Source organism: Aphelocoma coerulescens, chromosome 29 (genome assembly GCF_041296385.1).
Source record: "Aphelocoma coerulescens isolate FSJ_1873_10779 chromosome 29, UR_Acoe_1.0, whole genome shotgun sequence".
Taxonomy (NCBI): Eukaryota; Metazoa; Chordata; class Aves; order Passeriformes; family Corvidae; genus Aphelocoma; species Aphelocoma coerulescens.
In genome coordinates this window covers 997040-1018535 of record NC_091042.1, presented here as the reverse complement: position 1 = coordinate 1018535, position 21496 = coordinate 997040, and the positions used below count along the sequence as shown (strand labels likewise).

General features: G+C 51.8%; 3 protein-coding genes across 4 annotated transcripts; all 3 read right to left on the bottom strand.

The window, feature by feature from the left end:
- Positions 1–740: 740 nt before the first annotated feature.
- LOC138099933 (keratin, type II cytoskeletal 6C-like) lies at positions 741–4466 on the bottom strand. The gene is made up of 9 exons (XM_068997547.1): positions 3817–4466; positions 2723–2937; positions 2546–2606; positions 2291–2386; positions 2001–2165; positions 1778–1903; positions 1442–1662; positions 1123–1157; positions 741–1015 (listed from the first exon to the last, which is right to left on the bottom strand). The coding sequence occupies exons 1-9, from the start codon at positions 4324–4326 to the stop codon at positions 741–743; spliced, it is 1704 nt and encodes a 567-aa protein (XP_068853648.1). The 5' UTR covers positions 4327–4466.
- Positions 4467–8395: 3929 nt separating this feature from the next.
- LOC138099924 (keratin, type II cytoskeletal 3-like) lies at positions 8396–12162 on the bottom strand. Of its 2 annotated transcripts, XM_068997533.1 has the most exons (10): positions 11563–12162; positions 10572–10786; positions 10395–10455; positions 10186–10281; positions 9853–10017; positions 9637–9762; positions 9208–9428; positions 8824–8858; positions 8653–8739; positions 8396–8619 (listed from the first exon to the last, which is right to left on the bottom strand). In XM_068997533.1, the coding sequence occupies exons 1-10, from the start codon at positions 12160–12162 to the stop codon at positions 8396–8398; spliced, it is 1830 nt and encodes a 609-aa protein (XP_068853634.1). The 2 variants fall into 2 exon arrangements, with proteins under 2 accessions (XP_068853634.1, XP_068853633.1); XM_068997532.1 differs by having other exon boundaries at positions 8396–8739.
- A 5425-nt stretch (positions 12163–17587) lies between these two features.
- LOC138099929 (keratin, type II cytoskeletal 3-like) lies at positions 17588–21064 on the bottom strand. The gene is made up of 7 exons (XM_068997539.1): positions 20444–21064; positions 19607–19821; positions 19353–19413; positions 18952–19047; positions 18662–18826; positions 18056–18187; positions 17588–17806 (listed from the first exon to the last, which is right to left on the bottom strand). Exons 1-7 carry the CDS (start codon positions 21062–21064, stop codon positions 17588–17590), a joined length of 1509 nt encoding a protein of 502 aa, XP_068853640.1.
- Between the last annotated feature and the right edge of the window lie 432 nt (positions 21065–21496).

Genomic DNA, 21496 nt, shown 5'->3' with positions numbered 1-21496 from the left:
TCCTTCTCCCAGGACTGCTCTCAATTCTTTCCCTGTTCATCTGTGTTTGTCCTGGGATCACCCTGATCCAGGGCAAACCTGTGTTTCCCCTCCCCTGGGGAGCATTGAGTGATGAGACAAGACAAAAATATCTTCATCTCTCTGCAGTTTATTGGTACCGAAGGACTCTGGGGCCAGGGTGCTGGCAGGAAGCAGCAGATTCGCACAACAGAGGGGGCAACAGGGCCACACACGCTCCAGGTGGGAAGGAGAGGAGGGAAAAGGATCCATAAAACATTAAAGCTGCCAAATTACTCCACCTGGGGAAGGTGGACAACTCCAGACCCATTTCTCACTCCTAAATCTGACTAGGGGACATCATGTCCTTCCTTCTGTTCATGTGGGCTCCTGACACAGCTGGAGCGGGATGCAGGGGACCAGTGCGGGGTGGGAGGGGAACACAGGCCCTAAAAAGTGACAGGAAAGAGCAGTTTTCCACAAGCTTCTCCTCAGCTGGCGCAGCAGCCCCAGGGAGCTCTGCAGTGCCGGGGACCCACAAGGGAGATGTTTCACCCCAGCGGGGCTCAGCGAGGGCCAGGCTGGGCCAGAGGGATGTGTCTCATTTTCGATCTCACGGTGGGGAGATTTCCCCTGGAAACAGTTTGTTTCCTCCTGAATACCGATGGGGATGGAGGGGGCTGTGCTGCTGGTGGGAGGAAGAGGAAGGTGCTGCTTTTCCTGGGGGGAACAGAGGTGAGGGCTCAGTATTTGACCCCCGAGGATTTGACCGTCGTGGTGGTGACACATCTCCGCACGGAGGAGGAGCCACCCCCGGCCATGAAGTTGCCACCTGCAGAGCTGCACATCCTCCCGCTCCCAGAGGAGAAGCCACCGCTGAGGATCCCTCCTCCCACACCACAGCTGCCACCAATGACGCTCCCGCTGCCAACCACGCACACTCCTCCTCCGCCCAGGCCGTTGCTGGCTCCAAAGCTGCCAGATCTGCCTCCGGACATGGTGGTTCTGCCCACCACAGCTGGAAGAGAGGGAGAGGCTCATTGAACATCAGGCAACATCCTGGGAATCCTCACAAGATCCAGGATAAAGGTAATTCTGCAGAGAAAACAATGTGTGAATACTTACAGACATTCACGTTGGAGGGGTTCTCTAGGCAGAGCCTGTGTAGGGAGAGGAACATCAGTTGTTAATCTAATATGGTCAGAAGTAAAACTCCATGAAATTCCCCAAATATTCCTTTTATATCCTGTTTCATATAAGATCAGTCAAGTCCCTGAGAAGTATTCCCCGTGGGGACCACGTTTCTGTTTTGGGCTTCAAAATGTGTAGGAAGAAAAGAAAGTCATGAGATTTCAACGTTAAATGGGTTGCAAGAGATGATTAAAGATTAATCTGACCCGAGGCAGGACAGAACCACAGCTCAGCCAATGGTGGGAGGTCTCACCTGTTCTCCTCCCCCTCCAGCAGCTTCCTGTACATGGCGATCTCAACGTCCAGCGCAATCTTGATGTTCAGCAGCTCCTGGTACTCCTTCAGCAGGCGAGCCAGCTCCTCCTTGTCCTTGCTCAGGGCACATTCCAGCTCCTCCAGCTTCCTCCTGGCATCTTTGAGGGCCATCTCCCCCCTCTCCTCAGCCTCAGCGATGGCTGACTGCAGATGATGGTTCTGTGGAGAAGAAAATTGGTTTCTCAATTCTCTCTGCCCACCCTCAGCTAGAAAATCCTCATGGCATAAACTGGAGGGAACAGGAGGAACCCGTGAGACACTGGCCAACCCCCACCTGCTTCTTCACGTTCTCGATCTCGGTCCGCAGCCTCTGGACATTCCTGGTCAGCTCCTGGATCTCAATCTTGGTGTTGCGGAGGCTGTCCCCATGCCGGCCGGCTGTGCTCTGAAGCTCTTCATACTGGAGACGTGGGGACAAAGACACCATCAGTGACACAACTGACCAAAAACTCAGATGTCTCCTGTGCTCCAGGAGCCTCAACCCATTCCCAACTCACCCGGCTCTGGTACCAGGCCTCAGCCTCAGCTCTGCTGTTCTGGGCAATCTGCTCATACTGGCGCCGGACCTCCTCGATGATGCTGTCCAGGTCCAGGTGCCGGTTGTTGTCCATGGACACCACCACAGACAGGTCCCGGCTGATCGTCTGCATCTGAGACAGCTCCTGCAACCAAGACATGAGTCAGAGGCACCATCTCAAGCCTGCATCCACCCACACACCCCGGCCATCCTCAATGTTTGGCCTCCTCATTGCAATTCCAGCCCCCCTGGAGAAGGGAGAGCTCCTACCTCCTCGTACATGCACCTCAGGAAGTTGATTTCGTCTGTCAGAGCTCCCACCTTGGCTTCCAGCTCAACTTTGGTCATGTAGGCACAGTCCACGTCCTAAAGGAAAGATCCCAGAACTGGACCATGGCTTCCTCCCATTGCACAAGAACTCTTGGCTCTTCTTCTTGGGATCTGCCCATCTTGGAGCTTAGTCTTTTCCATGTCTTTACCTCCTGTCCCCCCACACCCCATCCGTGCCAGTGCCTCCAGACTCACCTTCTTCAGCACCACAAACTCATTCTCAGCAGCCGTGCGACGGTTGATCTCCTCCTCATACCTGTGGTGGGGGCAGGGCAAGGTGAGACTCTCAGACCCTTGGTCACTCCACCCGCGGGGTCTCTGCACCAGCTCCACTCTCCCGGCCAGTCCCTCCCCATCCATCCCCGCACTCACTTGGTTTTGAACTCCTCCACGTACTGCCGCATGTTCTGCAGCTCCGACTCCAGCTGCCCCCGCTGCCCCAGCAGAGACTCCAGCCTCCTCCGCAGGTTCTGGATGTAATTCTCAAAGATCACATCCAGGTTCTTCCTTGGCCCCGACGGCCCTTGCTGCTGGAGCAGCTCCCACTTGGTGGAGAGCACCTTGTTCTGCTGCTCCAGGAATCGGACCTACAGCCAACAAAGGGTGTGTGAAACATTCCCCGGGGAGACACCCCACTGCTCAAACCTCCTGGGAGCTTTGGAAGGCCATGGGAATCATTCCCCAAAACCTTAACAGGACCATTGCTCCAAGGGGAAAATTCCTCCCTTTTTTCTCCTTTTTTTCCCCATTATCCTCAAATTCCTCCTCTTTTCTCCTATATTTCTGCTCTCTTTTGTTTTGTTGGTTTGGGTTGGTTTTTTTTCTGGGGGGGGGGGGGGGGGGGGCTCTAGCTATTGAAATGCTTCCATTCCAATCTTGCACATTATTTCCAATACTAGTTGGGATTTTTGACATTAATTTTCAGGAGCATCAGATCCTTTTTGACCTTCCAGTGAATGAAATCCCATTCGTCTCCACATTTAAGAACATTCCTCTTATCATATTCCATATATACATATCATATATTTGAAAACAGGGAACACTCTTATAACTAACATTCTCCCAGTTCAGATAATTTAAAGGGAACTTACCTGCACTTAAACTGAAATAAGAAATGCTCAGGAAGTTTTTGATTCTCATTCCTAGATTTTAAGTTCCTTGAGAAAAAATTATCCCAGAAAAAGGACAGACTTAAAGAAACACTTTTGTCACTGAGTGTATCCCCATCCCTTTGGCCCGCCTGCACTGGAGAGAAAACCAAGGAAGAATTTGCATCCACCAAACCTGGAGAAAGTTTCTCTGTGGATGCTAAATTTCGACATTTCCTCAGGAGGAAACCAGATGGAACCCAATGGAAACAATCACAGCCCCACATTGAGCTGAGAAAGACAATATTTCCCTCTCCAGAGCACAAGGAATTTCTGCAGTTTTCCCATTCCCAAGCGAATTCAGCTCCAGCCTCTCACCTTGTCGATGAAGGAGGCAAACTGGTTATTCAGAGTCTTGATCTGCTCCTTCTCCTGGCACTTCACTTGCTGGATCTGAGGGTCAATGTCAACGTGGACTGGCCGCAGGAGGGTTGGGTCCACCTGCACCGGTTGGATGCCTCCAGGGAACCCAGGGCCACCTCTGACAGGGCCACCAAAGCCGCCCATTCCTCCACCAATGACACCTCCTCCAATGCCACCAAATCCTCCTGGAAATCCTCCACCAAAGCCACCAATTCTACATCCATAGCCACTGCCGTAAGAGCTGCCCATGGAAATCCTTGTGCTTCCCCCCAGGTTGTGGAGGCTCCGGCTGCTGAATCCTCCACAGCGTCCGCTGCCGCCTCCAAACCCCCTGGATGTGGAGAACGAGCTGTAGCTGATCCTGCTCCGGCCACCGCCTCCAAAGCCACCACCAACAGCAGAGCAGGAGCTGAATCCCCTTCTGCTCCCAACTCCGAAGCTCCTGCAGACAGACTGACGAGACATGGCTGGTTCTCTCAAAAGAGCCAAAACTGGGGAAGATGAGATCGACAGAGCTGAGCTGGTGCTGAGGGCAGAGAGAAGTGCTCAGAGTCTTCTCTGGCTCCACAGCTCCAGGCATTCCCTTTTATCTACTCCTGGAGGTGGGCTGGGACAGCTTGGGCGTGAAGAGGAAACAAATTTACTGTCTTCATCAGCTTGGTGCGGTTAACAGATTTTTGCCAAATTGGTGACTCCACCCAGAAATCCGCTTCGCTGTGCAGAAGGAAAAGCAGGAGCACCGAGGCAGGTCTCCCTAAGTGGACTCCCATATCTTTATGACATCTGGAAAAATATGTTTTACAGTGATGTTGTCATGTTATTCCCTCCTCCCACTTCCCTGCCTGCTCCTAATGACTCCGCAAGTTGTCTGACTCCAGATTTTTTGCCTGACACTCCACACCAGGCAAGGATTTTGGTGAAACCCAGGTAGAATGAGGCTTTCACAATTCTCCCAAGCACACCCTGAATCTCCTTGTTAAGCGGAAAATTCCCGATGGCTTTCCAAGTGGAAACATGCCACATCATTAACATTTAACAGAGGTCAGCATTTCTTTTTTATCCAGAAAGGAGCTGCTTAGTTCCCTTCTAAGAGCATCAAGTGGGATTTTTCCCTCCCAAATGTGTCCCACAGAGCCTGAGATAACCAGGTCCTGGGATTCTGAGCACCAGGGTAAGAGAACAAGGATGTCCAAGTCCTTACTTGTGCTTTTCCAATGACCACAGGTATTGTCAAGCCACAGAGGATGGAAAGGACGCTCCAGGCAGTAGATATTGTAATGATGACTGACAATAATGTTTAATTTCATGCAACAGCTCCCCGGCAATGGATACAGACGCGCATATGAAGGACATCTTGAAGGCACCTTCTGAGCTTCACTGATCAAATAAATATTTTAGTTACATTTATGAATTTTATTGGTAAAAAATGCCAACATTTCTTTCTTATTTCCTGAAAATCATGAATAAAAGTCAAGGGAAATACATATTTTAAAGCACTTCAGCAGTCCAACAATATCCCATATTTAAGCTTCCCAATTGCATGTGTTGAGTTTTCCTGTTCACACAGGAAAATTGAGCAGGTAAATGTGGTTTGAAAGCATCCCTAGGAATCAGCTGGTGGCCATAGACACAGCAAACGCTTTGGAAACCAGCCCAGGAAAACACTTCCAAAAGCCACTGGAGAAATCAGAACCATGAGTGTCATTAATTGTCACTGGGATGAGGCTTCTGGAGCCACAGACTGTGTGGAATGAGATGGAGGGGAGGACGTTACCCTTGATGGGGATTCAACTGTTGGCCAAGATTATCTTTAGGGACTCAACAGTTGGTCAACTGTTATTTGACCATTGAGGGGTTCAACAGTTGGCCAAGGATTATCCCACCATTAATGGACTAAACAGTTGACGAAGGGCTATCCCACCCTTGAGGGACACAAGTCATGGCTGGCCAAAGGTTACCCAGGTGTGTGTTCCTTCAGCAGGAGAATGGACAGCATCCCCACAGCCTGGAGGGGACACCCTCCCTTCCAAAAGCAGCTGCAATCAAGATGGGCTGGTTTCTCCATGGTCATCTCCCAGGTGGAGATTTACGTTCTCCAGACCATCCTGCAGCCCAGCACTCGCTCGTGGTGAGCAGCCCGGGGCAGCTGCAGAGGGGCTCGGGTGGAGGTGGAGAAAACAGACCATCCCTTCTCCTGGCCTCCCTCCCAACTGCCAAACCCATTGTATGAAGGCACCAGGATTTCACTGGAACATCCCACAAGGAGGTTCCACAACGAGGAGGAAGATCTGCAAAGTCAGCCAGATGCCTGGGTGCTGACCACACTCAGCTCCTGCAGATAAAACACCCAGATTGAGTCACTCTGACGTCTTCAGACAAGATGTGCAGATTATTCCAAACCTGGAGTCACCTGAGCCTCCTCCATGTAAAACTCAGCAGGCAGCTGGGCTCCAGCCGTGCCCTCAGATCTCTTGCGCAAGGAGCTGTGCACAGCAGAATCTTCGACACCAGGGAAAATGTGAGCTCGGCAGAAAACGTGGATGGAGACCGAGCCACGCTCCAGCTTCGCATCTGACCCAGCCAAGAGCACAGAGAAGGTGTCGCAATGACTCCTCACAGCAGCGCTACAACGCCGTGTAAAGTTCACTGTAAACTTTAGAAGAAAAAGACTCTTAAAATTAAGCACCGAAACAGGTGATTAAGCACCAAAACAGGTGACTCTTGCCCCAAGCCAAACCTCAAAGTGCTCCTGGCACAACACCAGCTTTACACAGGCATTGCTTACTCAGCATCTTTATTTGGGCCAAACCTAGCCACAATCCCAGCTCCAGCACCCTTCAAAGCAGGGAGAATTCCCTTTTCCAAGAGCCCACTGCCTTTACTGGACCTCTTCTTCAGTCTGCAGCTTCCTGGCCCACTCTGGGAACATCAGCAACTCCCAGAGGCTGTTGTGGGACTCCTGAACCACCACTGACAGCATTTTCTGCCTCTTTGATCTCTCCAGGTGGTGGAGGAACCACAGCACAGCTCAGATCAAACACTCCAGACTCCCCTCCCAAACCCCCTCCTGAGCTCCTCCAAATCTCTCCCCCCTGCTCTTGGAGCAGGGATGAGCCACTGGGGAATTAATCGGCCTCTCAGGGAGAGGATGGTACCTGAGCTCACAGCTGGGGATGAATCACACCTTCCCAGCCCATCATCTTCCCACGGCTGCTCAGGGATGGTACATGGCTCTCTGGTGCTCCCGGTGCTCTCTGGGTGCCAAGCTGTGCATCCCACCTGGCCACAGCCCAGGTGTGCACCAGAGGCAGGTGCTTGACCAACATCCTGATCCATTCTTATCCATGTTCACCTGCTCTCCCACCCAAGGGGCTCCTACCCTGCCACCCCCTCATCACATCCCGAAAACCACTCAGAGCAGGAAACTCAGATGAGACTAATCCAGTGTCTGCTCCCACCTGCCACTGCTGATTCTCATCATCAATCAGCCTCTGTTGGTCTCTACTGGTCTGGCCACGAGGCACTGGGAACGTTCCTGCCTAAATCCCAGGACATGGGGTTCGGCAGACCCTTTGCAGAGCTTCCAGAATCCAAGAGGGATTGAGAAAATTCCTTTCCTAGAGCTTCAGTAATTGAAGTGTTGCCACATGGAGAGATGTGATGTGGGCACTGAGTACCTTTGTGTGCCTTAATCTGAGCCCAACGAATTGGGACAGGGCAGCCTGTATTTGCTCAGTGACTGGGAAGGTGCTGGACCCCTCTGCGCTGGAGGTTTCAAGACCCAACAATTGCAGAAATCTGCTGTGGGAATAACTCTACAGGATTCCAGGGATGAACTGGTTGATTCACTATGTCAGGAGAGGCCTAAGAATTGAGCAGACTCCTGTATTCCTCAGTTTGGTCTTCTGCCGGCTCACAGTTACTGAGCGTTGTGTGAACTGAGCATCCAGCACCCACCATCTGGACTTGTGCCTTCAGGTGAGAGTCAAAGTCATCTCCTGAGCTGGGACGCCTGCCCTGATCCATCCCCACCTGTTCGGTTCCATCAAAGCACAGGTACGACACATTGAGCAGAGAGCGACCCCCAGCTTTCCAACAAGCTGCTTCCCCAAAGCACAAACCACCCTCCAGAGTGGCTCCCGAAGCAGCGACACAACAACTTCGTGAATGTTCTCTGCAATTTATTGGGAATGGCAACATCCTGGGGATGAGGGCAGGACACACACACAGGGGAAGGGAGGTGGGGACACGGAACAGGAGGAGCGAGGAGGAAAGAGGGGTTTTATACACGTTTGCCACAAGAAATGTACAACACAGCGAGGAAGGCAGAGCAGCCCCTCCTGCCAGGCAGCTCCCGGTGCCAGGACACCCACAGCATCACCACCAAACCCCCAGGTGGGACCAGGAGCTGGGACGAGTTGGGTGGGAGGAACACAGTTCATCCCATTGCAGGACACCAGAGCTGGGCTTCAGGAGGCTGGGCTGCTGCCGGGAGGAGAGAGGAGATGCTTCTTTCCTTGTCAACCTTCGGGGCTCAGAATCTCACTCCCGAAGATTTGACCGAGGTGGTGGTGACGCATCTCCGCACGGAGGACGATCCCCCGCCAGAGCCACACATCCTTCCGCTTCCAGAGGAGAAGCCCCCAGCGTACACTCCTCCCCCCATCCCGCAGCTGCCGCCCATGCTGCCTCCTCCAAAGCTGCTGCCTCCTCCGCAGATGCCGCCTCCTCCCATTCCTCCTCCCATGCCGCTGCCGCCTCCAAATCCTCCTCCCATTCCACAGCTGCCGCCTCCGAATCCTCCTCCCATGCCGCTGCCTCCGAATCCTCCTCCCATGCTTCCTCTGCCTCCAGAGATAGTGGTCCTGCCCACCACAGCTGGAAGAGAAGCACAAGTTACTCACCTGTTGCCCAAAAGAACAAGTTCTACCACTTCTGAAGGGCCCCGAGGCCGATACTTACAGACGTTGACGTTGGACATGTTGTCGTTGCACAGCCTGCAAGGGAAAATGGGAGCAGTTAATCCTCTGGGAAGTGCACGGCTCTGCAGCTGAGAATTTCCCTTTTTTGTACAAGTTTCTATTTCTCAATTATTCTTAAAAAATTAGCGACCTATTCAATTTTTTTTCAGAGTTTTCCAATTATTCTTTAAATGAATGAGCAACCTTTACCATTCTTTTAAGATGGAAAACCTACTTAAGTATGTTTATGCTTAATAGAATTAATATATATTTGGGAATTAGAGTGTGAATGACACAAAATCAATCTTTAGTGTGGATTCAAGGGTTTTACCTGCATGTCTTATAATCTGTCCAGAATTTATTCAAATAGATGCCAATTAAGTACCTGTTCTCCTCCCCCTCCAGCAGCTTCCTGTACATGGCAATCTCAACGTCCAGAGCAATCTTGGTGTTCAGCAGCTCCTGGTACTCCTTCAGCAGGCGAGCCAGCTCCTCCTTGTCTTTGTTCAGGGCGCTCTCCAGCTCTTCCAGCTTCCTCCTGGCATCTTTGATGGCCATCTCCCCCCTCTCCTCAGCCTCAGCAATGGCTGCCTGCAGCTGCTGGTTCTGGGGAAGAGAAAACCAGTGTGTGAGATCCTTTCTGCCCACTCTCAGCTGGAGCATCCTCATGGCATAAACTGGAGGGAAAACAGACAGAAATAATCCATCTCCTCCAAAGGACACGAATTTTCATGGCTGCTTTCCCTCTCACCTCCCAGCCCCATCCTGACCCAGCCCACAGCTCTTACCCAGTGAGGTGCTGATGGTCCCTTACCTGCTTCTTCACGTTCTCAATCTCAGCCCGCAGCCTCTGGACATTCCTGGTCAGCTCCTGGATCTCAATCTTGGTGTTGCGGAGGCTGTCCCCGTGTTTTCCAGCAGTGTTCTGAAGCTCTTCATACTGGAGACATGGGGACAAAGACACCCATCAGTGACACAACTGACCAAGAGCAGGGGCTGTCCCAGGAGCCTCAACCCCTTCCCAACTCACCCGGCTCTGGTACCAGGCCTCGGCCTCGGCCCGGCTGCTCTGGGCAATCTGCTCATATTGGCGCCGGACCTCCTCGATGATGCTGTCCAGGTCCAGGTGCCGGTTGTTGTCCATGGACACCACCACAGACAGGTCCCGGCTGATCGTCTGCATCTGAGACAGCTCCTGCAACCAAGACATGAGTCAGAGGCACCATTTGATGACAGGAGAGATGAACAGCAGCTCCAGGCAACCTCTCCAGATCAAACCCACAAAGACGCCCAGTCCGACCTCAGTGACTTTGGCCACCACACCCTCATTAAAACTTCACCCAGGGGAAGGGAGAGCTCTTACCTCCTCATAGATGCACCTCAGGAAGTTGATTTCATCAGTCAAAGCTCCCACCTTGGCTTCCAGCTCAACTTTGGTCATGTAGGCACTGTCCACATCCTAAAGGAAAGACCCCACTGATGGACATTGGCTTCCTCCCATCCCAGAAAGCTGGTGGCACCCAAGGCCTCCTGTCTCCCACACCCCATCCGTGCCAGTGCCTCCAGACTCACCTTCTTCAGCACCACAAACTCATTCTCAGCAGCCGTGCGACGGTTGATCTCCTCCTCATACCTGTGGTGGGGGCAGGGCAAGGTGAGACTCTCAGACCCCTGGTCACTCCACCCGCGGGGTCTCTGCACCAGCTCCACTCTCCCGGCCAGTCCCTCCCCGTCCGTCCCCACACTCACTTGGTTTTGAACTCCTCCACGTACTGCCGCATGTTCTGCAGCTCCGACTCCAGCTGCCCCCGCTGTGCCAGGATTGACTCCAGCCTCCTCCGCAGGTTCTGGATGTAATTCTCAAAGATCACATCCAGGTTCTTCCTTGGCCCCGACGGCCCTTGCTGCTGGAGCAGCTCCCACTTGGTGGAGAGCACCTTGTTCTGCTGCTCCAGGAATCGGACCTACAGCCAACAAAGGGTGTGTGAAACATTCCCCGGGGAGACACCCCGCTGCTGGGAGGTTTGGGAGCCCCGGGAATCATTCCCCACCTATGTCTCATTCAGACAGCCAAGCTCCTGAAGAGCATGAGAACCACTATTTAATTTATTTATTATTAGACAATTAAGTTTTGAGTCATTCTGAACTTCTCCCTTGGGGACAAAAAGATGTTGCCAGTAAAAAACATCATCCCAGTTTTCCATAGCATCAGGGTTGGACTTTGCCATCATCTTTCCAGAACTGAAGTCAAGAAAGATGAATTTTTTATTCCCTAACTGCCTATGGATTCTCTTGGGAGGGATTCTCTATTTCTGCAGCTTCTATTTAAAATGAAAATAATCTAAGAGTGTTGGAAAGGGGTTTAATGTTCTGAAGTTTCTAGAAGCTGGCTTTGAGAAGAAAGTCTCATCAAAAAGCAAATTCCAGCAATGAGAACTCTTAGGACAATTAAATTTACAATGATGACTTTGCCCTGAATCACCTGAAATGAGGATGCAAAGTGCCTTGGCAAGAAAATTCCCCAGAATATCCTGCAGATGTTCTCTTTAATCTTCCATTAGCACAAAACCTCCTCTATTGTTCGCTGCTGCTTAATAAAACCTGACTAATTACAACTTGATGCTGAGGCATTGGTCTGACAACTCCAACAGCTGGTGGTAAGTGAAAAAATTCCCATTCCACACCCCAGGGAAGTTGTTTGACATGCCACCTCCAAAAAAACCCAGTCCTAAACTCTCACCTTGTCGATGAAGGAGGCAAACTGGTTGTTCAGGGTCTTGATCTGCTCCTTCTCCTGGTTTTTGACTTGCTGGATCTGGGGGTCAATCTCAACATGGACCGGACGCAGAAGGTTGGGGTCAACTTGCACTGGTTGGATGCCTCCAGGGAAGCCTGGACCGCCAAAGCCGCCCATTCCACCCATTCCCCCACCGCCCATTCCACCACCAAAGCCACCCATTCCTCCCCCACCGCCCATTCCACTGCCCATTCCACCACCAAAGCCACCCATTCCCATTCCTCCACCACCCATTCCACCACCACCCATCCCTCCACAGCTCATTCCTCCACCAAAGCCACCCATCCTGCCTCCGTATCCACCACCGCCGTAGCATCCGCCCATGGCAATCCTTCTGCTGCCACCCATGCTATGAAGGCTCCGGCTGCTGAACCCTCCGCAGTGTCCTCCTCCTCCTCCTCCTCCCCGGGATGAGGAGTACGAGCTGTAGCTGATCCTGCTCCGGCCACCACCACCTCCAAATCCACCACCGACAGCAGAGCAGGAGCTGAATCCCTTTCTCCCCCCGACTGCAAAGCTCCTGCAGACAGACTGACGAGACATGGCTGGTTTTTTCCAAGCAGAATCAAAATCCAGAAGAGCAGAAAGATCAACGGAGTTGATGAGAGCAGAGAGAAGTCTGCAATCTTCTCTGGCTCCAACAGCTCTGGGCATTCCCTTTTATCCACTACTGGAGGTGGGCTGGGACAGCTTGGGCGTGAAGGTGGAAAGCAATTTAGTATTTTCATCAGCACAGGGTTGTTGACAGATTCTCCATGAGCTTTGCCATATTTGGGGCTGCCCCGAAACACGCCCTGTAATCTAGAGGTGAATAAAACGAGAGCATAGAGGCAGGTCTCCATGACTAAGTGGACTCCCATATCTTTATGACATCTTGGAAATCAATTTTGCCCATAAACCCCTTTCCTGCATCCCCTCATTGGATATCCCGCCCTCATTAATGGCTCCCAATAATTCCAGATAGAGATCTCCCTATCAAAGCTCCACAGAAAGGCAACATTTTGATGAAATCCCAGCTATAATATGGCTTTCACAATTCCTCACACACACCCTAAATCCCCTTTTTATATGTTAAATTGCCTTTGGCATTTCAGGAGATGTTTCCCAATCCTGAACGGGAATTCACAACACTAAAATTTGAGAAGACTCAGCATATTGTCCTGCTAGAGAGGAAAAACATCTCCTTGGAGCATGTGGTGTCACTCCAATGACGGGAGTGTCTTCTGCCTGTGGACTAAATTCCCTCCTCTTGCAACTCCCCAAATCTGGGACAACCAGCTGGGGCTTTGGATGATGCTGAAGCAGAGGGAAGAAGGTGACTGGAATCATCTCACACTCCTCAGTGTTCTGAGGGTGACAGGGAATGACAGCTTGGGGAAGAATGAAGCGACACTTCAGGAACCCTTCGGTGATGATGTCAGGGACAGACAGACAAACACGACGGAAGAGGAGCGACAGATGAACAATTCGAAGTGGTGAGGGATTCCTTCTGCTCTGGTGAATCCCACGACCTCTGATTTACCTGTTTTTTTCCCAAAAATGAGATGACTGACATGGAAAAGCCTGCTGAGAAATGGAGCTGTTACAACCCCCAAGGCACAGTATAACCTTTTGCTTCCAAATAATCTATTGGGAAAGGAATGTGGTTTAGGAATGCGGTTTAGAAATGCGTTTGATAGGATGTCTCTGAAATAAACCCTTCTTTTTGTGTTGCATGGAAATGAAATTTTAATTAATTACAGAAAATACAAATTATATCAGTGTGTTCCAAAAAAAAAGTAGATTCTAATTTAAAAGGAAGTCAAGTCTGTAAATACTAGTTAAGAGGCATTCTGAAGGTTTTATCTACCTGGATATTATCAATTAAATATCTAAATAATTTAATGAATTAAATAGAAAATGAATGTTCACATTTTCCTAGAAAACAGACAGCACAAGTAATGAAAAAATGACAGAAAATGCACATTCTAGCCCTTGAAAATATTTAAAATATGAATTTAAGGCCATTCAAAAGACCTAAGTATGAGCACAGACCTTCAGAAGGAATTTTCAGTCTCCAATGAGATCTGGGCAACTAAATGTGAAAATTTGAAAGTATCACAAGGCATCAGAAACAAAAATGTCCCTGACTGTCACTGGGACAGGGGTACTGAGCCCCATGGTCTGCATGGAACAGGGTGTGAGGGAGGGGAGAACACTACCCTTGAAGGAGTCAGTGGTTGGCCAAGCATTATCCCACTCTTGAGCGACTCAGTAAGAGCTGGCCAAGGGTTATGCCACACTTGGGGGCTCGGTAACATGTGAACAAGAGTTATCCCGCTCCCAACTCCTGGCTGATCAAGAGTTATCCCCCTCCCGAGGGATTCAGGCAAGAGCTGGCCAAGGGTTGTCCCACCCGTGAGGGACTCAGAAAACACTTGTCCAAGGGTTATTCCCACCCCCAATGGACTCAGGTAAGAGCTGACCAATGTTTATCCCACCCTTGAGGGACAAGGTTATCAAGCTTTGAGGGGGACCAGTGGTTGGCCAAAGGTTACCCAGGTGTGTGTTCCTTCAGCAGGAGAATGGACAGCATCCCCACAGCCCGGAGGGGACACCCTCCCTTCCAAAAGCAGCTGCAATCAAGATGGGCTGGTTTCTCCATGGTCATCTCCCAGGTGGAGATTTACGTTCTCCAGACCATCCTGCAGCCCAGCACTCGCTCGTGGTGAGCAGCCCGGGGCAGCTGCAGAGGGGCTCGGGTGGAGGTGGAGAAAACAGACCATCCCTTCTCCTGGCCTCCCTCCCAACTGCCAAACCCATTGTATGAAGGCACCAGGATTTCACTGGAACATCCCACAAGGAGGTTCCACAACGAGGAGGAAGATCTGCAAAGTCAGCCAGATGCCTGGGTGCTGACCACACTCAGCTCCTGCAGATAAAACACCCAGATTGAGTCACTCTGACGTCTTCAGACAAGATGTGCAGATTATTCCAAACCTGGAGTCACTTTGGCCTCCTCCAGGTGAGATTCAACACCAAGCCGATCCTCAGATCTCTTACACAAGGAGTTGAACACTGTAAGATCAACACCGGGGAAAATGTGAGCTCGGCAGAAAACGTGGATGGAGACCGAGCCATGCTCCAGCTTTGCATCTGACCCAGCCAAGAGCTTCCGTCACGGATCTCGCACAGAGGAGGTGTTGCAACAACTCCTCACAATGGTGCTACAAAGCTGTGTTCTGGATTTTAAAGCTGAGAAGAAACACTCTTAAAATTAAGCACTGGAACAGGTGATTAAGCACCAAAACAGGTGACTCTTGCCCCAAGCCAAACCTCAAAGTGCTCCTGGCACATCACCAGCTTCTCAGAGCCTTCTCAGCATCTGCTCTTTGGGCCAAACCCCGCCATGTTCCCCAATCCTGGCACCCTCCTGCTGGGCTTCCAACAGGAGAATTCTCACATCCAAGAAGCCTGTAGCCTGTTGCCTTTCCTGGACCTCTTCTTGAGTCTGCAGCTTCCTGGCCCACTCTGGGAACATCAGCAACTCCCAGAGGCTGTTGTGGGACTCCTGAACCACCACTGACAGCATTTTCTGCCTCTTTGATCTCTCCAGGTGGTGGAGGAACCACAGCACAGCTCAGATCAAACACTCCAGACTCCCCTCCCAAACCCCCTCCTGAGCTCCTCCAAATCTCTCCCCCCTGCTCTCGGAGCAGGGATGAGCCACTGGGGAATTAATCGGCCTCTCAGGGAGAGGATGGTACCTGAGCTCACAGCTGGGGATGAATCACACCTTCCCAGCCCATCATCTTCCCACGGCTGGAATCATGGCTCACCCCAGGGCAGATGAGTTTGTGGCTGACTGCAGCCAGCTGCAGATGTATGGCCAACATCCTGATCTGTATTCACCTGCCCTCCCACCACAGCCCACAGCAACACTGGTGCCATCTCCTTCCCCTAACACAGGTCAAAGTCTCCTGCACCTGGAGATGATCCGAAAGGAACCTCAGAAGCAGCAACTTAATTGCATTGGCTGGTCCAAGGGGTGGGACACCTCCTGACTAGTGGAAGGTGTCCCTGTTCATGGCAGGGGGTTGGAATGGGATGATCCTTAAGGTCCCTTTCAACCCAACCCATTCCATTATTCAGTGATTCCAGGTCTCCAGCCTGGGCTCTTATTTCTCATTGTTTGGCTGGGGGATCCAGGCCCCCACCATTGTGGATATAGGCTTGTGCCTCCAGATGAGAGTCAAGAGCATCTTCTGAGCTGGGGCACCTGCCCTGATCCATCCCCACCCTGATCTGTTCCCTCAAAACACAGGGACAGGCAGAAGAATGACATCCCCTCCCACCCTGCCCAGAGCAGCTCCCAAAGCAGCAACACAGCGACGTCAGGAATATTCTCTGCAATTTATTGGGAATGGCAACATCCCAAGGAAGGAGGGCAGCCCACAGAGGAGGGGGGAGGTGGGGACAGGACATCTCAGACTGTGTCATGGGAGCCAGGCACTGAAGGACAATTTTGTTCTCCTTAGGAATAGTCCAGATGTGTGTGAGGTGTCCCCGAGATGTGTGTGAGATGTCACCGAGAGCAGGGACAAGTGGAGAGGAAGCCGGAGCTCCAGGGAAGCTCCTGTTGGCAGCACGCCTGGGGCTGCCAAGTGAGCAAAGCTGCCCAGAAGCTCCACCCTGGGCCAGCTCATCCCTCTGGCCACCTGCTGAGATGTCCCCTCCCCAGGGGACGAGTCCCGCTTGCCCCACACCCACCCTGACCCCAAAGGCCTTCAAAGGGAATAATGGGAAGGACACACAGAGAAGCATCCCAGGGACACAGAACAGGAGGAGCGAGGAGGAAAGAGGGGTTTTATACACGTTTGCCACAAGAAATGTACAACACAGCGAGGAAGGCAGAGCGGCCCCTCCTGCCAGGCAGCTCCCGGTGCCAGGACACCCACAGCATCACCACCAAACCCCCAGGTGGGACCAGGAGCTGGGACGAGTTGGGTGGGAGGAACACAGTTCATCCCATTGCAGGACACCAGAGCTGGGCTTCAGGAGGCTGGGCTGCTGCCGGGAGGAGAGAGGAGATGCTTCTTTCCTTGTCAACCTTCGGGGCTCAGAATCTCACTCCCGAAGATTTGACCGAGGTGGTGGTGACGCATCTCCGCACGGAGGACGATCCCCCGCCAGAGCCACACATCCTTCCGCTTCCAGAGGAGAAGCCCCCAGCGTACACTCCTCCCCCCATCCCGCAGCTGCCGCCCATGCTGCCTCCTCCAAAGCTGCTGCCTCCTCCGCAGATGCCGCCTCCTCCCATTCCTCCTCCCATGCCGCTGCCGCCTCCAAATCCTCCTCCCATTCCACAGCTGCCGCCTCCGAATCCTCCTCCCATGCCGCTGCCTCCGAATCCTCCTCCCATGCTTCCTCTGCCTCCAGAGATAGTGGTCCTGCCCACCACAGCTGGAAGAGAAGCACACATCATGTTCCCATTTTGCCCAGTCTCAGGCTCTGTCTCTGAAAAAACAGAGTCTTATGCTGCTTCTGAAGGGCCCCGAGGCCAATACTTACAGACGTTGATGTTGGACATGTTGTCGTTGCACAGCCTGGGAAGGAAATTGGACATTTTAATTACCCAATAAAAGAGCAGTTGTAAAAACTTTAAACTGTGTTTACACTGTCAAATCATTTTCCTGGTTCACCCTCCTAAGCCACTATGGAAAAAATTGGAGGAGGGAAGGGGTTGGCAATTCCTCTCTACAATGAGGTTTCTCCAGATTTGAGGTTCATTAAAAACTCAGCAGTGACAGCAATGGGGCAGAAGCTCTGCCGCCTCTAGGGAGCCAGTTATGGGTCCTGACCCCCAGAATATTCTGCAGAGCATCAATCTCAAGGTCCACCCCGTTAGCCCAAAGAATTGGTTTGGGATTACAGTCAATAATGCAGGTGTCCGGTGTAGATTACAACACCCAATGAGAGCTCAGGTGTTTTACCTGTTCTCCTCCCCCTCCAGCAGCTTCCTGTACATGGCAATCTCAACGTCCAGCGCGATCTTGACATTCAGCAGCTCCTGGTACTCCTTCAGCAGGCGAGCCAGCTCCTCCTTGTCCTTCTGCAGGGCGCTCTCCAGCTCCTCCAACTTCAACCTGGCATCTTTGAGGGCCATCTCCCCCCTCTCCTCAGCCTCAGCAATGGCTGCCTGCAGCTGCTGGTTCTGGGAAGCACAACAGGAGCTTTCTCAGACCTCATCTTGTCCCTGATGATCAGTCCTCAGAGCCCCAAGAGGAGAAATCAGGAGGAAAATAAACATCTGCATGAAATGAACTTGGGGTGATGGAAGGTTTCTGCCCCACTCATGGTCATTTGTGATCCAACCTGCTGCCATCTTCCCCTGAGACACCAACCAGCCCCTTCCTTTCTTCACGTCCTCAATCTCATCCCCGACACACCAACCAACCCCTACCTGCTTCTTCACATTCTCAATCTCAGCCCGCAGCCTCTGAATGTTCCTCGTCAGCTCCTGGATCTCAATCTTGGTGTTGCGGAGGTTGTCCCCGTGCCGGCCAGCCGTGCTCTGGAGCTGCTCGTACTGATGGCACCAAGACAGAACGACCCATCACTAACACATTCCTGGTGCCTCAGGGAGGTTTGTCCCCAGTTTCAAGGCTCAGGTGATGCTATGAGGACCCACTGCGCTGCCGGTGGATGCCCAGCTCAATGTTCAGTGTGATTCTGGGACTCAGTCATGGGGTTTGAGCTTTGAAATGGATCTTAGTGACACTAAAAAGAATCTCTTGGCTTCTGAAAAGCCACTTTGGGCTGAATTTTCTCATTAAAGTGCATTTTGGGACATTTTTATTGAGTGGTTAGTGCCATGCACCTCAAGGAACTTGGGACGTATTGGGAACAGTGAGTCAGATACCTCAAAAGCAGCTCAATCCCTCTGGAGCTTCCTTGCACCACGAGCTCCAGCTCCGTTAGCTTGAGGAGGTGTCTCACCCAGCCATAAATTATTGTAAATCACCAAGCCACACCCAGGAGCCTTGACTGCTTCCCAACTCACCTGGCTCTGGTACCAGGCCTCAGCCTCGGCCCGGCTGCTCTGGGCAATCTGCTCATACTGGCGCCGGACCTCCTCGATGATGCTGTCCAGGTCCAGGTGCCGGTTGTTGTCCATGGACACCACCACAGACAGGTCCCGGCTGATCGTCTGCATCTGAGACAGCTCCTGCAACCAAGACATGAGTCAGAGGCACCATCTCAAGCCTACATCCACCCGCACACCCCGGCCATCCTCAATGTTTGGCCTCCTCATTGCAATTCCAGCCTCCCTGGAGAAGGGAGAGCTCCTACCTCCTCATAGATGCACCTCAGGAAGTTGATTTCGTCTGTCAGAGCTCCCACCTTGGCTTCCAGCTCGACTTTGGTCATGTAGGCACTGTCCACATCCTAAAGGAAAGATCCCACAGAAAATAGTTCTGTTTCCTCTTGGGAATCCTTCGGGCTTGTGGGAATCACCATCCGTGCTGAGGGTTTGGTGTTATTCACTGGGACATCATTATGTTTATATATAATTCTATAACCATAATTATAAATAATTAAAAATAGATAATGTCGTGGTTTCATTCAATTATGCAAATTGAATATAAGGGATTCCAGATATCAGCTGGGAGATCTTAAAAACTCCACAGTTCCCATTCAAGCACAGGTAAAGCCAGATACTGAGCAATTGTTTTGTGTTGCCAGTGACTCACCTTCTTCAGCACCACGAACTCGTTCTCAGCTGTCGTGCGCCGGTTGATCTCTTCCTCATACCTATGGAGAGGAAAAGCACAAACTGAGATCATGGATTTTCCTGCCTAGAGCCATGAGAAACAAACAAAAAGGGAAAAAACACTAAATTAAAATATTTAGGCTGAAAAACTATCTCCACCATCGAAATAAAAAGCAGTTGGGGGAAATTAAAGTGACCAAAAGGCTGCTTGAGATGCTCCTGGCTCCAACTCACTTGGTTTTGTAATCCTCCACGTACTGCTGCATGTTCTGCAGCTCCGACTCCAGCTGCCCCCGCTGCGCCAGGATTGAGTCCAGCTGCCTCCGCAGGTTCTGGATGTAATTCTCAAAGATCACATCCAGGTTCTTCCTTGGCCCCGACGGCCCTTGCTGCTGGAGCAGCTCCCACTTGGTGGAGAGCACCTTGTTCTGCTGCTCCAGGAATCGGACCTACAGCCAAGACACGGAGGACCCACCATCACACTGGAACAGCTCCCACCAACACATCTCTTGCATCACTCAGGAGGATTTGCATGGTGATGAGAGAACCAATTAACTCTGGGGTTTTTTTAATTTCTGTTGGTGCCTAAGCTGCAAAATCAGGGAAAAAAAGAAATTTCTAATAGTTGTCTACTCAAAGGAGCTTTTACACATTGCCCTTACTCCGAGTCCGTCCCCACCGCAGACAGTGTGGAAATCTGATCTCTAGCCTAGATTTAAAAGCCTGGAGATTTGAAAACAAAGAGAAAAATGTATAAATTAATACTTAAATGGGAAGTTGTTTGGGCAGAGTGGTGGAGGAGGGAGAATCTGTGCCCGAAACCTGCGGAGGTTGGAGGTGTTGAACCTGCTTGCAAGAGTAACCTCAGAGTAGAGCTTGGTGCAACAGGGAAGATGAAAGCCCTGGAGACATTGCTTTGATCTGCTGTGGAGGAGAGATTCCCATCTCTTCCCTTAATGAAAAGGCTCTGCTCAAGCTTCTCTGCCTGCTGGGATTCAGCTCCAAAAAGACATTTCTGCACAGCTGGGAAGTTCCTCCTAATTTTGACCTTAATCAAGCACAATCTCTCACCTTGTCAATGAAGGAGGCAAACTGGTTGTTCAGGGTCTTGATCTGCTCCTTCTCCTGGTTTTTAACTTGCTGGATCTGGGGATCGATCTCGACATGGACCGGACGCAGGAGGGTTGTGTCAATCTGCACTGGCTGGATCCCGGGGCCACCTCTCCCAGGGCCACCCATGCCAAAGCCTGGGCCACCAAAGCCACCCATTCCTCCACCACCCATCCCGCCACCAAAGCCACCCATTCCTCCACTGAAGCCACCCATTCCTCCTCCACCACCCATTCCACCTCCACCCATCCCTCCAAAGCCACACATTCCTCCTCCACCCATTCCACCCCCAAAGCTGCCGAGGCCCCCGTAGCTCCCGCCAAAGCCGCCCATCCTGCCCCCGTACCCGCCACCGTAACACCCGCCCATGGACATCCTGGTGCTGCCCCCCATGTTGTGGAGGCTCCGGCTGCCGAAGCCCCCGCACCGTCCTCCGCCTACGAATCCTCTGGACACTGAGTACGAGCTGTAGCTGCTCCTGCTCCGGCTGCCGCCTCCAAAGCCGCCACCGATCGCAGAGCAGGAGCTGAAGCCCCTTCTGCTGCCCCCTCCGAAGCTCCTGCAGACAGACTGACGAGACATGGCTGGTTATCCTCAAAAGAGCCAAAAATGGAGAAGCTGAGGAGCTCGGCGGGGTTGTGGTTGAGGAGGTGGGTGGAAGAAGGGAAGTCGGTCCCTCTGGCTGGAGGGCAGCAGATGCTCCCTTTTATGTATTTTTGGAGGTGGGATGGGTCTGCATGGGCGTGAAGGAGGAGACAGCTCCTGTCTTCATCAGCATGGCGTGGCTAAAGATTTCCATCTCAAATTTGCCAAACATTGACCCTACCCAGAAACACACCCTCTAATACAGGAGAAAAGGCAAAAAAGATCCAACTGGGGCTCCCAGCACTCCATGACTAAGGAATACTACACCTTGTGGAGCAGCAAGAGCCTCCCTAGGATACACCAGGCATTTTTTTCCACCTTTCATCCACTGGGGTTGTTTCCCTGCTTGTGTTTATCTTTAAATCTCTC